Source organism: Mobula hypostoma, chromosome 1 (assembly GCF_963921235.1).
Source record: "Mobula hypostoma chromosome 1, sMobHyp1.1, whole genome shotgun sequence".
Classification (NCBI taxonomy): domain Eukaryota; kingdom Metazoa; phylum Chordata; class Chondrichthyes; order Myliobatiformes; family Myliobatidae; genus Mobula; species Mobula hypostoma.
The window spans coordinates 17,701,821-17,717,830 of record NC_086097.1 but is presented as its reverse complement, the minus strand read 5'-3'; the positions used below and the strand labels follow the sequence as shown (position 1 = coordinate 17,717,830).

At 38.3% G+C, this 16,010-nt stretch overlaps 1 protein-coding gene across 4 annotated transcripts in view; it reads right to left on the bottom strand.

The window, feature by feature from the left end:
• The window catches only part of LOC134344379 (latent-transforming growth factor beta-binding protein 2-like), a 510,939-nt gene that overhangs the window by 248,114 nt on the left and 246,815 nt on the right, over positions 1–16,010 (bottom strand). For all 4 annotated transcript variants that reach the window (XM_063044071.1, XM_063044078.1, XM_063044088.1 and 1 more), the window contains one exon: positions 7,435–7,557. In XM_063044071.1, the coding sequence (XP_062900141.1) occupies positions 7,435–7,557 (123 nt within the window). The remainder of the gene's footprint in view (positions 1–7,434; positions 7,558–16,010) is intronic.

Sequence of the window (16,010 nt, the reverse complement as noted above, 5' to 3'; positions counted from 1 at the left end):
TCTTTTGAACAGTTACCTAATAAATACAGTTTACCAAGAACACATTTTTTTTTATATAAGATATTTGCAAGTTAGAAATTTCCTAAATACCACACTCTTTTCCTTTCTGGCGTTACCCCCCACAAATATTTTAGACGCTATCATTAACCTTAACCCATTTCAGAAAGGTGTAACGGCTATTCTTTATAATATTATCATGAAATTTAGGAAAGCTCCATTCGACAAGATTAGGACTGACTGGGAAAGGGAATTGGGTCTTACTATCCCGGCTGAGGACTGGGCCTATATTTTACAACTTGTTAATACTTCCTCTATCTGTTCCAAACACTCTTTAATTCAATTTAAAGTTGTCCATAGAGCACATATGTCTAAAGATAAATTAGCTCATTATTACTCTCAAATTAACCCTCTTTGTGATAGATGTCATGGGGAGGTAGCTTCCTTGACCCACATGTTTTGGTCTTGTCCTAGTCTGGAAACTTTTTGGAGAGACATTTTTAATATTATCTCAAAAGTTCTGAATAGTGATATTTCTCCCCATCCTATTACTGCTATCTTTGGATTACCTAAAACTTCTAGTAACTTACCCCCCTCAGCTCGTAGAATGATTGCATTTCTTACTTTAATGGCGAAAAGATGTATTCTACAACATTGGAAGGAGATTAATGCCCCAACTACGTTTTTTCTCTCAAACGATACTGTGTTCAAATTTGGAAAAAATCAGAAGTAATCTTTATGATACTTCAGTTAAATTTGAACAGACCTGGAGATCATTTATTCAATATTTTCATTTAATGTAACTATTTCTTTCTCTCTGACCATATATACATTCCCTTCGTGGATTTTATCTGTTATTAGCGGAGGTCGAGTTTAAGGACACGATTGTTTAATTGTTCAAAGTCTAGTATATACCTAGTTAGCCCATTGCTTTGCTTTGTTAGGTTAGTTGCATGGTAGGTTTTTTCTGTTTTTTTTTCCGTTCTGTTGGTATATATGAAAAATTAGTATACAATTATATTACCTTGTTATTCTGTAATTAACATACATTGTATTGTTTTTTCTTGCATTAATATTACTTTTATATTTATATCCTAACAATGTATTTGTTACTATATGTTTTACTCTTCGTGTACTAATTCAATAAAAAGATATAAAAAGAAAGATTAGTTTTGAGGGGATGATAGCATGAAATGTTGAGCACGATGTATTCATATTCACTGTCCAGATGTTTCGGGGTTGAAAGAATGGCCAATGAAATGGCTTTTCCAAATTGCTTCTCAAGCAGGAATTGATATGTTTCATTATCAACCTCTCAAAGCACTTCAACATAGTGGATATAATTGCTAGTGGATGACAGTCATCGAGGCAGGTTACCTTGTTCTTCTTAAGCACCAGTATAATTGAAGCCTGCTTGAAGCAGATGGGTAGCTCAGACTGCCAAAGTGAGAGGCTATAGATATCAGCGAATACTCCAGCCAGTTGATCAGCACAAGTCTTTAGTACTCAGCCAGGTACCCCATCTAGGCCAGATGCTTTCCATCGTTTTGCTCTCCTGAAGGATGCTTTTACATTAGCCTTAGAGACTGAAATCACAGGGTCATCAAGAGTTGTGGAAGTTCGTGAAGGTGCCTCCATGTCTTGATAGTCAAAGTGAGCATAAAAGGCATTGAGCTCATCTGGGAACAAAACCTGTCGTCATTTAAGTTGCTTGGTTTCATTGTTTAAGGAGGTGATAGCCTTCAAGCCCTGCCACAGCTGCCAAGATTCTTCCAGAGATTTACGTTTGGTCTGGAATTACCACCTCACATCTGAGATGGTTTTCTGAAGATCCTACCTGGACCACTTGTTTTTTACTTGGTTGCTGGATTTGAATGCCACTGATCTGGCACTCAAGATTGCGGATCTCATGGTTCATTCAGGGCTTCTGGTTGGGAAAGATTCTGAATAATTTTGTGAGGATCCCCATCAATGATTTGAAAGGCATCAGGTTAGGTTGCTTCTTGTTTGCAGATGGCATCTCGTGGTAGGACCTAGTCACAAACCTAGAGGCCCTCAACAGGGCAAGGACCATGAGAGTTGAGGCCACGATTGCAAAATCACAGTTTTAGTGGACAGGGCATGTCATATGCATGAAGGATTCCCAAATCTCCAAGCAGCTATAAGTAGCGGGCTTTTGCTAGGCAAGATGAATCAAGTCAGGCCCTGTAAGAATTTCAAAGATTGCATGAAAGCTAACATTACACATGTTGGGCTTGTACCAAAATGGCTGGAACAGAGTGCGCAAGACCGGAGTGGCTAGCAAGCCGTGTGCTAACCGGTGCCTGACAAAGAAGTAAAGCAATAGCTGCAGCTCCACTTCCAGATCCAGCACATGTTTCATGTCCTTATTGGGGACATCTATGTCGTTCACAACTTGGACACAGGAGCCACCTATGGACACACAAAAGGACTGCAGAAATCTAAATGTCATTGCTGGATACCAAAGACAAGCAACCATTAAACTGGTAGAGGAAGTTTCATACCCCGTGTTTTGGTCTGCTTGGAATCTTTCCCTCCTCCCTCTTTTACAGTCATGGCGATGTACCTTCAACCATTTAATGATGACATACCTACATTCACGAGAGTTAAGCCCACTGGGTCCTTCAAAAGATCGTGAAATCCCTAGTTCATTAAGACAGTTCAAAACGATGTTACTTAAAGGGAAACTACAGACTGCAGATTGCAGTAAAAATAGTTCAAAAGAAGTACAGTTGAAGTCAGAAGTTTACATACACCTTAGCCAAATACATTTAAACTCAGTTTTTCACAATTCCTGACATTTAATCCTCAAAACCATTCCCTGTTGTAGGTCAGTTAGGATCACTACTTTATTTTAAGAATGTGAAATGTCAGAATAATAGTAACGAGAATGATTTATTTCAGCTTTTATTTCTTTCATCACTTTCCCAGTGGGTCAGAAGTTTACATACACTTTGTTAGTATTTGGTAGCAGTGCCTTTAAATTGTTTAACTTGGGTCAAATGTTTTGGGTACCTTCCACAAGCTTCTCACAGTAAGTTGCTGGAATCTTGTTCCATTCCTCCAAACAAAACTGGTCTAACTGAGTCAGGTTTGTAGGCCTCCTTGCTCGCACATGCTTTTTCAGTTCTGCCCACAAATTTTCTGTCGGATTGAGGTCAGAAAATTATGTCAAGTCTGGTTCAACTGCTTGGGAGCAATTTCCAAACACCTGAAGGTGCCACGTTCATCTGTACTAACAGTAGTATGCAAGTATAAGCACCATGGGACCACGCAGCCGTCATAACGCTCAGGAGGGAGACGCATTCTGTCTCCCAGAGATGAACGTACTTTGGCACAAAAGGTGCAGATCAATTCCAGAACAACAGCAAAGGACCTTTTGAAGATGCTGGAGGAAACAGGTAGACAAGTATCTATATCCACAGTAAAATGAGTCCTATAGCGACATAACCTGAAAGGCTGCTCAGCAAGGAAGAAGCCACTGCTCCAAAACTGCCATAAAAAAGCCAGACTACAGTTTGCAAGTGCACATGGGGACAAAGATCTTACTTTTTGGAGAAATGTCCTCTGGTCTGATGAAACAAAAATTGAACTGTTTGGCCATAATGACCATCGTTATGTTTGGAGGAAAAAGGGTGACGCTTGCAAGCCGAAGAACACCATCCCAACCGTGAAGCATGGGGGTGGCAGCATCATGTTGTGGGGTGTTTTGCTGCAGGAGGGACTGGTGCACTTCACAAAATAGATGGCATCATGAGGAAGGAAAATTATGTGGATATATTGAAGCAACATCTCAAGACATCAGCCAGGAAGTTAAAGCTTGGTCGCAAATGAGTCTTCCAAATGGACAATGACCCCAAGCATACCTCCAAAGTTGTGGCAAAATTGCTTAAGGACAACAAAGTCAAGGTATTGGAGTCACAAAGCCCTGACCTCAATCCAATAGAAAGTTTGTGGGTAGAACTGAAAAAGCGTGTGCGAGCAAGGAGGCCTACAAACCTGATTCAGTTACACCAGTTCTGTCTGGAGGAATGGAACAAAGTTCCAGCAACTTACTGTGAGAAGCTTGTGGAAGGCTACAATGTTTGACCCAAGTTAAACAAATTAAAGGCAATGCCACCAAATACTTACAAAGTGTATGTAAACTTCTGACTTCAACTGTGTGTGTGTGTGTGTGTGTGTGTGTGTGTGTGTGTGTGTATATCTATATATAGTCTATATATAGATATATAGAGATATAGAAGTATTATAAGCTGCCTGCACGGTGTTGTCATTTTTCACCGGCACCATCTTGCAGGAGATAGATAAAGGGGGTGTTACATTTTAAAGAAAATATTGTGCAAATGCTTCAAATTTTTTCCTCTGTTTTGTAATCTCCTCAGAGAGATTGGAATAGAGTTTGTGCTTCCTGAGTTTACTGTCAGGCACAAGAGTGAAAAAATGTAAGTCCATTAAAAGTAAACAGAGACTCAGTACAATAGATATTGGCCTGGGAGAGAATACTGACATTGAATGGTTTATCTTTCCAGCAAATTTGAAAGATGTTGCAGCAATAGCACATACTTGTATTTTTCCAGTGCTTCAGACAGCTGGATATAAGTAGATCAGATCCTAAGAAGCACATACAAGGGCAGGGACCACTGCTGCTGAGTACACCATAAGTTCTGAGCCAAGTCTGAAGCTTTTATCTCTTTCCCTCAATTGCAAAGAGCCTGTGCTGGCATATTAAAGACTGTGATGAATTTTATTATCAATGCCTGCCTTCATTGGAAGCTGGCTCCCAAGATCTAAAACGCGTTTTTTTTGGAGTCTTATCATGAACCTTTATTGTCCAAGGGTAGCGTCTGAGATGGCATGCTACACCACAGAAAGAAAGATTTTAAAAAATGTTGCCACAATGATGCAGCCTTGTTAGACACCAGTCATCATGGAGATTTTTCTTTTACTGAACTTGTTGGGTAGTATCATGGCTTGCATATCATTATGCAGCAAATATAAGATGGAGATGGCAGCTAAATTTGATGATGGGGCTCGATAGGTTTTCATGATAGAGCCAAAGGCTTTAGTGAAGATGTTGTCTGGTGCTAGTCCTTGCAATTTTTGTGAGCTTTTATGTGCTTAAGATCATGACCACTGTGGCTCTTGATAAAAGAAAATCCACACTGCAATTTGGAAAGCTTCACTTTGGTACAGGGAGAAGATGGTTGGAGAGAAGCCTGATGATGACTTTCATTCTGCCTGACAATAAGGAGACTCCTTCTATAGTTGCAATTTTCAACATTTCACTGAATATAAATAGGTCTGGTCTGATTTCTAGGCATAATACTTTTAAATTAGACGAGGGAGAATATCAGAAATATTTCTGAGTTGCTGAATTTTTGAAAATGCCTTCACTTTCATTCTCTGATTTTCAAAAGTGGCAAGCATTGTTTTTGAAAGTGGAAGCTACCCTCTTGGTCTTTGTCTTGTGTTTAGGTGTTAAATTTTGAAGGCCGTGTTCCTTACCACAACCTAGCTCTCACCTGACCTCCCACCACACCTGCACCCACCCAAAGGATCTGAAAAAATTGAGATTTCATTTTGAACCACACAAACTAGAAGCAGCCTTTGGTTACTCTATTGAGGTAACAATGCACAGTAAAACACTTTCAAAATGAACATCAGTTAAGACATGTGTCAACATCAGGGGATTACAATAGAAAAATAAGTAGGATAAGTGGAGAATACAGAGTTAAAGAGTCACAGCATAGAAACAGACCCTTCAGTCCATCTTGTCCATCCCAGTCATCTTCTGCAGAGTCCCATCTATTTGCATCCAGACTATAGCCCATTATACCTCTTTCATCCATATACCTATCCAAACTTCTCTTTAATATTACAATTGAATTTGCATCTACCACTTCTGCTGGTAAATTGTTCCATACTTGCACCATCCTATGGTTAAGTTGTTCCTCCACAAATTCCCCTTTAATATTTTCTCTTTCACCCTAAACCTATGACCTTTCGTTCTTACCTCACCCAACCTGATGGGAAAAAAACCTGCAAGCAACTTAATCTTATCTATACACCTCATTATTTTGTATACCACTATCAAATCTCCCCTCATTCCTCTGAGGTCCAGGGAATATATATCCGAGCCAATTCAACCTTTCCTATAACTCAAGTCCTCAGGCACTGGCAATATCCTCGTTCATTTTCTCTGTACTCTTTTAAGTTTATTGAAAGTACTGCACACAATACTCCAAATGAGGCCTCAGCAACATCTTATACAGCTTCAACATCTCAGCTCCTGTACTCAGTGTTCTGATTTATGAACACTAATGTGTCGAAAGCTCTCTTTAGAATTTGAATGAGCAAGAACAAATGGAGGTATCGGAAGGAAAACAGGACTCCAGTATCCTGAGCATCAATTTGCATCTTTTCTTAGATTTGGACTTGCAATGAGGAGCACTACGATATTAACCTGTTGTCATTTATGTGCCAAGTATCTAAGGACTAAAATAATTGATTAACTTCCATTTGCAGGCTAACAGTAGCTTCAGAGTATATGCATGATAGTTCTCAGTGCTTAGAATATTTATAATTATCCAAAATTGTTTTTATTAATGTTAAATACTAGATCTAGAGTAATGGATAGTAATATAACCAGATGTTGGCAATTTTCGAGTCTTTACGTATAATTGTCCATGTATTTGACCCACAGCTATCAGTGATCATATTGAAGGAGTTGTAACTAGATGGAAAATGACTAGTTCAAGTTTAATTGTCATTCACACATACACGAATATCCATAAATATAGTCAAACGAAACAGTGTTCCTCCAGGGCCAAGGTGAAAAACAAGGTACCAACATTCATACACAGCACAAGGCCCATATAGCACATATAAGATAGCAGTAAATGTACAGTCACACAAAAAAATATAATATAATCCAAGACCCTGAGTCCGTTTATGCAAATTCCACATAGACAACAGAAGTTCCAACTCAGTGGAGATTTGAAGCAGCAACACTACTTTCTGTAGCACCCACACAGTTAGGATGCTTAGAGTTTCAACATGCCAGACTTTAAAAGCTTTTAGCTTGTTCATAATTTTTTTCAGAATATGAACATCATTAGTAAGGGATTATTTGCCCATCTGTTATTGCCTTTGAAGAACTAGTGGTGATATTTTAATGTACATCGGAGCTCAGACTCCCAACTGAAATCTAAAAACGCTTCCTAAAACAGGTGCAATGCCAGCAAGCATGTTCTCACCTACATTCTGACTCGCTGATATTCTGGTTTTCTCATAGTTGTCTATTTAACATAAAAGATATCATAACTGAATATGAAGAACCTAATAAATGTTGTCTTTAATTGTATCCTGATATGTAACAGATTTTAAGCAGCAGAAAATAATCAGATTATTACTTACAGATGCAATGGCTCCTGGAAGTATCCAACATATATCCTGGATTACAGGTACATCTGTAGCTACCTCTGGTATTCAGACAGTTAGCATTTTGACACATTCCTGACATCAGGCATTCGTTAATGTCTGGGATCAAGAAAAAGACCATTTTAAAATTCACAAAAGAGTACATGCACAATACAAAATAATACAAGGTAGAGTTTATAGTCATAATTTTACAGCAAATTGATATAGGACTGAGAGAAATTGAAAGCATTCAGAGAATTGATAGACCAATACAATCTACATTAAAGAATCCCATATGCCTCTCCACAAAATGGTAGGCATTATATTCTATGAACACAGATCATCTGAATTTTGATCTGCATACAGAAAAGAGCCCTAAGAATGATCCCACTAAATATTATTCTGAAAACGCTTTTTTGCAGATGTTAACATAATTTCATCATGTGTTTCAATAATCAAAAAGCTATGCTATGATCATAACTGTATGGCCTGGATCTTCTGAGTAATGGAGTTATATACAGAAACAGGCTTTTTGACTAATCAAGCTTGTGCCAGCCAGTGAAGACCCAATTACACCAGCCCTACAACAAACTCTCATCAACTTGCCCAGATTCTAGCACTCACCTGCAAACTAAGGCCAGTTTACTGTGGCCAAATATCAACCCATATAGCTTTGGGATGTGGGGTAAACCAGAGTACCCAGGTGAAACCCACCAGGTTATTTGGCCACAGGAAGAATGCACAGACAACTATAAAGGTTAAGGCTGAATCAGATTACTGAAGCCATAATACACCAGTTTTACTAGCTGTGCTACTGTGCCACACACAAGCAGCCACAAGCAATACAACACTGACACCACAGTGCATAAAGTACTGATAATGAACCTGGGTCTCTCATATGAGATGGATGAACCACCAGTACTGACTCAGAAATTCAGAAAGTAAAAGAGAACTACCTCATATTTCTCAGTTGACTATAACTTAGAATCATAAAAGTAGAAAATTATCTAAGATAGCAGACCAATGGAGAACAGAACAAATTGTATAGAGCAACATTGTTCCCGATCATGAATCCTCTTTGACCTCCACTAGTTTTGCTGAAGTAAAGATATGCCCAAATTTCTATAAAAATAGATATTTACAAATTTGTAAAATTCTCCATGAACCAATTCAACTAATGAGTTCTATGAAGCAAGAACCACAGTAGGCCAGTTTTCCCTGAAACCTCCTCTGCCATTTATTAAGAACATGACTAATCCAATTAAGGCTCCAACGCTGCAAGTTTTTTTGCACCCACAGTTCTCTGGAGTGGAGAAATCCAAAGATTCATGGTCTTGTAATACAAGAAATTTCTGCGCCATCTTAAATTAGCAACTTTTTCAAAATTCAAGATTGTTTAATGTCACTTCCTGTACATAAATGTAAAGAACAAAATAATTGTTACTCCAGATCAGTTGCGCTCAAAAAAAACCCACAAAAAGTTAAAAACACAAAAATAGTAAAAATAATACAATAAATAAAAATACATGATAGCTTACACACATAGACTGATTGTACATCCATAAAGTGACACATGAAATTAATGCCATCTGTTTTACATAAAACCATTGAGGGAACATCTTGTCTGTATCAAATTGCAAAGCCCCCTCAAAAAGTTCACCTCTCATTCTCCTGTACTTCAATGAGAAGAGATCCAATGTGCTCAACCTCTCTGTATGCCAGATCTTTCATTGCAGATCTCCTTATAGATGGAGACCAAATTGTTTGCTATATGTGATCTCACCAACAGTCTGTAAACTTAAAGATGTAAAGAAAAATAGTTAAACCAGATGTGTTGTATTATGTACAGTTCTGGTCATTATAGGAAAGATGTGAAGACTTTGGAGAGGGTACAGAAGAGGTTCACCAAGATATTGCCTGGATATAGAATATTAGCTCTGGAAAGGTTAGCCAAACCTGAATTATTTTCTCTGCAGCATCAGAGGCTAAGGGTTGACCCAATATAAGTATATATGGAAAATTATGAGAGACGTAATGTAGATAGAGAGGAAATATCAAATACTAGAGAGCATAGCTTTAAATATTAGGTGGGGGAGGGAAGTTTAAACAAGATATATGAGGCAAGTTTTTTTCTTCTACACACAGAAAATATTAGGTACCTGGCACAGGCTGCCAGGGAAGTGGTGGCAGTATTTGAAATAGCAATGCATATGAGCCATTTAGACAGGCACATGAACAGGCAGGGAATGAAGGAGATACAGATTATGTGCAAGCAAATGAGATTCGTTAAAACTGGCATCATGGACTGTTGCAAGAAACACAAGGTTGTTATAGTAGGTGGTTTTAACTTTCCACATATTGACTGGGAATCCCATACTGTTGAAGGACTAGATGGGATAGAGTCTATAAAATGTGTTCGGGAAAGTTTCCTTCATCATTACGTAGAATTTCCAATGAGAGAACATGTGATACTGGATCTGTGATTAGGGAATGAGACAGACCAGGTGACAGAAGTTTGTGTAGTGGAAGGCTTTGCATCCTGTGGCCACAATGTCATTAGCTTCAAAGTACATGTGAAAAAAAGATAAGTATGGTCCAAAGGTTGAGATTCTAAATTGAAGAAAGGTCAATTTTGATGATATCAGAAATGATCTGTGTAGAATGGGACAGCTGTTTTCTGGCAAAGGTGTACTTGAAAAGTGGGAGGTCTTCAAAAACCAAATTTTGAGAGTACAAAATTATATGCCTATATATATGATATATATATGAGATATATGCCTATCAGAATAAACAATAAAGATAACAAGTGTAGGGAACCTTGGTTTTCAAGTGATATTGAGACCCTGGTTAAGAGAAAAATAAAAGGAGGTGCATAGCAGGTATAGGCAAGGAGGAACAATGAGATGTATATAGAGTACAAGAAATGCAAAAGGACACTTAAGAAAGAAATCAGGAAGGCTAAAAGAAGGCAGAAGGTTGCTCTAGTAGACAGGGTGAAGAAGAATCTGAAAGGATTCTACAGATACGTTAAGAACAAAAGGATTGCAAGGGACAAAATTGGTCCTCTGGAAGGCCAAAGGTAATCCATGTGTGGAGTCAAATCAGATGGGAGAAACCTTAAATGCATTCTTTGCGTTTGTATTTACTCGGGAGATGAATACAGAGTCTATAGAAGTGAGGTAAAGTGGCATAAACTTCATGGATCCTGTACAGATTACAGAGGAGGAGGTGTTTGCAAATCAGGGTGGATAAATCCCCAGGTCCTGACAAGGTGTTCCCTCAAACCCTAAAGGAGGCAATTGCAGTAATCTTTAGTGACAGGAAACATACCAGAGGATTGGGGATAGCCAATGTTCTTCCACTGTTTTAAAAAGGCTCTAAACAGAAACCTAGAAATTATAAATTGGTGAGGCTTGCCTCATTGACTGGAGGCCTGTGACTAGTTGTGTGCCACAGGGATCGGTGCTGGTTCCTGGGTCCTTTGTTGTTTGCCACCTATATCAATATTCTGGATGATAATGTGATTAACTGGATCAGCAAATTTGTGGATGACACCAAGATTGGGGGTTTAGTGGATAGCGAGGAAGGCTTGAAGAGGGATTTGCATCAGCTTGAAAAATTGTAGATGGAATTTAATGCAGACAAGTGAGAGGTTTTGCACTTTGGTAGGACCAACCAGGGCAGGTCTTACACAGTAAACAGTAGGGTACTGAGGAGTGTGGTAGAACAAAGGAATCTGGGAATACAGGTCTATAATTTGTTGAAAGTGGTGTCACAGGTAGATAGGTTTGTAAAGAAAACTTTTGGAACATTGGCCTTCATAAATCAATGTATTCAGTACAGAAAGTGGGATGTTATGTTGAAGTTGAATAAGACATTGATAAGGCCCAATTTGGAGTACTCCATGCAGTTTTAGTCACCTACCTAGAGAAAGATGTAAATACAGTTGAAAGAGTGTCGAGAAAATTTACAAGGATGTTGCCAGGTCTGGAGGACTTTCGAGTTTATAAGGAAAGATTGAATAAGCTAGGACTGTATTCTTTAGAATGCCGAGGACTGAGAGGAGACTTGATAGAGTTATACAAAACTGCTAGGGCTATAGATAGGGTAAATGCAAGCAGGCTTTTTCCATTGAGGTTAAGTGGGACTACAGCCAGAGGTCATGGGTTAAGGCTGAAAGGTGAGAAGTTTAAGTGGGGAAACATGAGGGGAAACTTCTTCAGAGTGCAAGTGTGGAATGAGCTGCCAGCACAAGTGGTGCATATGAGCCCAATTTCAATGTTTAAGAGAAGTTTGGATAGGTATATGGATAGTAGGAATCTGGAAGGCTATTTCTCGGTGCAGGTCGATGGGAGTAGGCAGTTTAAATGGTTACGGCATGGACTAGATAGGCCAAAGGGCGTGTTTCTATCCTGTACGACTCTATGTACGGCACATCAGGGCCTGTTCCTCTGCAGTACTGCTCTTTATTCGATGTACTTTTATACACTATACCTTTTGCAATAAAGGCCAATATTCCATCAGGCTTTCTAATTACTTACTCTATCTGAATGCTAATATTTTGTGATTCATGCACTGGAATATCATATTCCTTTGCACTGCAGCCATTTGAAGTCTCACTTTCTAAATGATAGTTTGCTATTTTATTCTTCCTTCCAAAGTGGATTGCTGAAAGTTGTAAGTATTGAACTCTATCTGACATCTCACCACTCACTTAATTTATCTATATTTCATTGCAGTTCCTTATCTCCTCTTCACAACTTGTTAATACATATTACTATCGTCAGCAAATTTGGCTACAGTACACTTGGTCCCTGCATCCAACTTAATACAGATTACAAATAATTGAAGCCACACAAAGATCATTAATTACTGATCATAAATTCAAAAATGATTCATTTATCTTGATTCTGAGTACTCTGTTAGATGGTCACTTCTCCATCATGGCATTATCCCCAACACCACTGACCCATAAAAGATAGTAACAATTTTATTATCACTGACTACGACATGGCCAATGAAGCATCAAGATTACTAATGGAACTATGCTGTTGAAGAATTAAGAATGTGGCTTCAATTGGATGCTTATGTATTATGTATCACAGCCCAATCAATTGAATTACTTGAATTTAAACTGAAGTTCGAGCAATATGAAACATTCCAGTATTAGGATATGATGAATATCCAGAGGAGCTTCAACTGATTCATGATTATTACAGCTGTAGGTCATTAATGTGATCATTGATGCCTGTGCTTGGAATAATAAGTGCACTGTAATGAACACATTCAACTTGGCACAACTAATGAAATCTTGCCATCTCAACCAGAGATATTCCTAACTTTGGATGAATTGACTTTTGTATCAACATTAAAGATTGTGCAAATTTATGCTTAAGTAGCTGTGAACATACCTCAAGTGCTATAATCTTTTTCACTCTTTCAGTTGACTCTGCCAGTTAGAGGTAACCATATACCAGAAACTTGCCAGGAGCATGATAGGGGTCTGAACACACAAATAAATGGTTTCAGGTAATTGCAGGAGGAGGATACTTCTATCTGGAACTCAAACATAAAGGAACAAAAGAAATAGGTTCCTTAAGTAAAACTGTGTTTTATTAAATGGTATTCTGGAATTTGTATATCTACAGTATGCTGGGAGATTCTTCGCACAGTCCTGTATAGTTTACAGTTAAAATCAAATTTAATAAAGGTTATTATCTTTATCTTGCAGTAAGGGAATATGGGCCTTTTTATTTCCATGCAAGAGTGAGAAATTTGTATGGACATCGACCTTGTGCATACAATTTGTTTTTGTTCTTAAACAACTACCTGATAAAAGATCTAGAATGTGAGGGACATTACATTCACCATAGAGGTTAAGTTATGAAGTTATTTCAAATATTTAAGTGAGGCATTTAAAATGATTAAGGACTTCGTATGATGAATAAAGAAAAACTGTTGTCTTGGATGTGGTTGTTTTGAAATACAGCTGAGTTATTTTGGTATGATGTCATTAAACTTTTCTTCATACAGAAGCTAGGAGAATGAAGCTTTTCTTCCAAAAGTCATTTCAGATTTGGGATCAAGTAAGAGGTTTGAACCAAGGTAGAGTGGTAGAGAAGTAGAAAAGATATAGATAAGCTATTATATAACCAAATAGCAAAAAAGGAGTGGATTCCAATGCCCCTGGTTTACCATTTTACATGAATGCTAAATTATGTAAAATTAATTCTGTGTTATTAAGTACTTCATGTTAAAGCTAAACACAACTTGCTTTCGATATGTTCCATTCATACATCTTAATTACATTTTCTAGAATCAAAGAAACAATGTTGTGTTTTCTTCTAATATTTTGTGGTCTTGCTTGGCTGATCCTACTGACCACATATCAGTTAGCAAAACATTTGTATATTTCATTATGACCCTAACCCTTGTATATTAATTTAATTAATCTTCTGTGACTCACTTATTAAAAACATTCAGTGGAAAGCTTACTACTAATAATGTTAAAACTAACATCAGTTCTTACACCTCCTCCTGTACTACCATCCATGAACCTAACCAACCCTTCCAGCTGAGACAGAAATTCACACATTATACACCTCCTCCCAGCTTGTCTATTGAATTCAGTGTTCGTGATGTAGCCTTCTCTACATTGGTGAGACCAAGTGTAGAGTAGACAAACACTTTGTCAGCACCTGCACTCATTCACAACGGCCAAAGTGAGCTCCCATTTACAAACTATTTCAACTCCTCTTTCCACACCACTTTGTCTGGCATTATCAATGAAGGAAGTAAAATAATCTAGAGGGTGACTTCTGAATATTTGCATCTGCTAATGCAGCCAGTAGAGAAGCACCCTATTTTGGTATACAGTTTGAGCAAAGCCAGTTTCCTTTCTTTTGTCTCTTTTCTAATGTTTGGTCTTCCATCCAAATTCCCTGATGAATTCTCAATCTATGCTCTGCTTTCCATCCACCACCAGCCTAATTAAAACCCACCTCAATAGCTTTAACAAACCTTTTCAAAAGTTTCTATTGAGGTGCAAGCTGGATGATCAGTAGAAGGGCACTTTCCCTAGAAATGATCAAAATGTCCAAAGAATCTAATACTTTTCCTGCTAACTATCTATCCAGGTACACCTGTCCTCATATATGGCAACTGGGGTTAAAAAGAAATTCCTGCACCTTTGAAGTCTTAGTTCATAATCTCGTTCTTCATTGCTCAAAACCATAAGACTATAAGAGATAGGAGCAGAATTGGACTATTTGGCCCATCAAGTCTGCTCCGCCATTTCATCATGACTGATCCATTTTCCCTCTCACCCCATAGTCCTGCCTTCTCCACATAACCTTCTATGCCCTGACTAATCAAGAACTTATCAACCTCTGCCTTAAATATACTCAATGACCTGACCTCCACAGCTACCTGTGGCAACAAATTCCACAGGTTCACCATACTCTAGCTAAAGAAATCCCTTCTCATCTTCTGTCACACAGTATTTCATTCCTTTATCTGCTTGTTTTACTGGTATCAATATGCTATGATTTTGGGTTTGATTGTAGTATCCTCTCACCCATATCATTATTCAAGAGCAATAATGATTCAAGAGTATAGTATCCTAAAGGGGTCTTCTGAACAATATACTTGCTGGTTATTGCCTGGTAATCACTCAATCACTCTTAGCTGCATTTTCCTGTACAGCAGAATAAATACCTGCTGAAATTTGCAATTCAGGGAAACCCTGCCTTCAAACTGTATACAGTGATGACAATTTTTACTCAATCTCTTAACCTCAACCAGCATTGGCTCAGCAGAAAGCATTTCCTGCACCTGTTATTGTCCATGATTCATGAAGAGTTTTGAATTTATTGCATGACATAATAGATAAGTAAAAAAGGATTCTTCACCTGGAATATTTACTGTGTCTCTTCCCTGAGCTGTTAAGAATTTTCAGCATTTTCTGTATTTGCTGTAGTAAATAAATAAATTAACTTGCTGAAAATTACTAGTTTCAAAGTGCATAAATACAGTAGTGTGGAATTCAGCTTACTGGCATGCTTTCGTGAGTCTGTCTAATTTATAATAGCTAAAATTCCCCTAAAAAATCTAGGGCAGCTACTACAGTTGCTTAAGGAAGTTAGTTAATCAACAGTGCAACTGCCACCAGCAAATAGATGATTTACCACTGAGAATGTGAAAGGAACAAGTTAATATCAAATCAAAGTTGCTGGTGAACAGAGCAGGCCGGGCAGCATCTCTAGGAAGCAGTACAGTTGACATTTCGGGCCGAGACCATTCGTCAGGACTAACTGAAAGAAGAGCTAGTAAGAGATTTGAAAGTGGGAGGGTGAGGGGGAGATCCAAAATGATAGGGGAAGATAGGAGGGGGAGGGATGGAGCCAAGAGCTGGACAGTTGATTGGCAAAAGGGATATGAGAGGAACATGGGACAGGAGGCCTAGGGAGGAAAAAAAGGGGAGGGGAGAAAAAGCCCAGAGGATGGGCAAAGGGGTATAGTGAGAGGGACACCCTTGCCCATCCTCTGGGCTTCCCCACCCCTTTTCTTTCTCC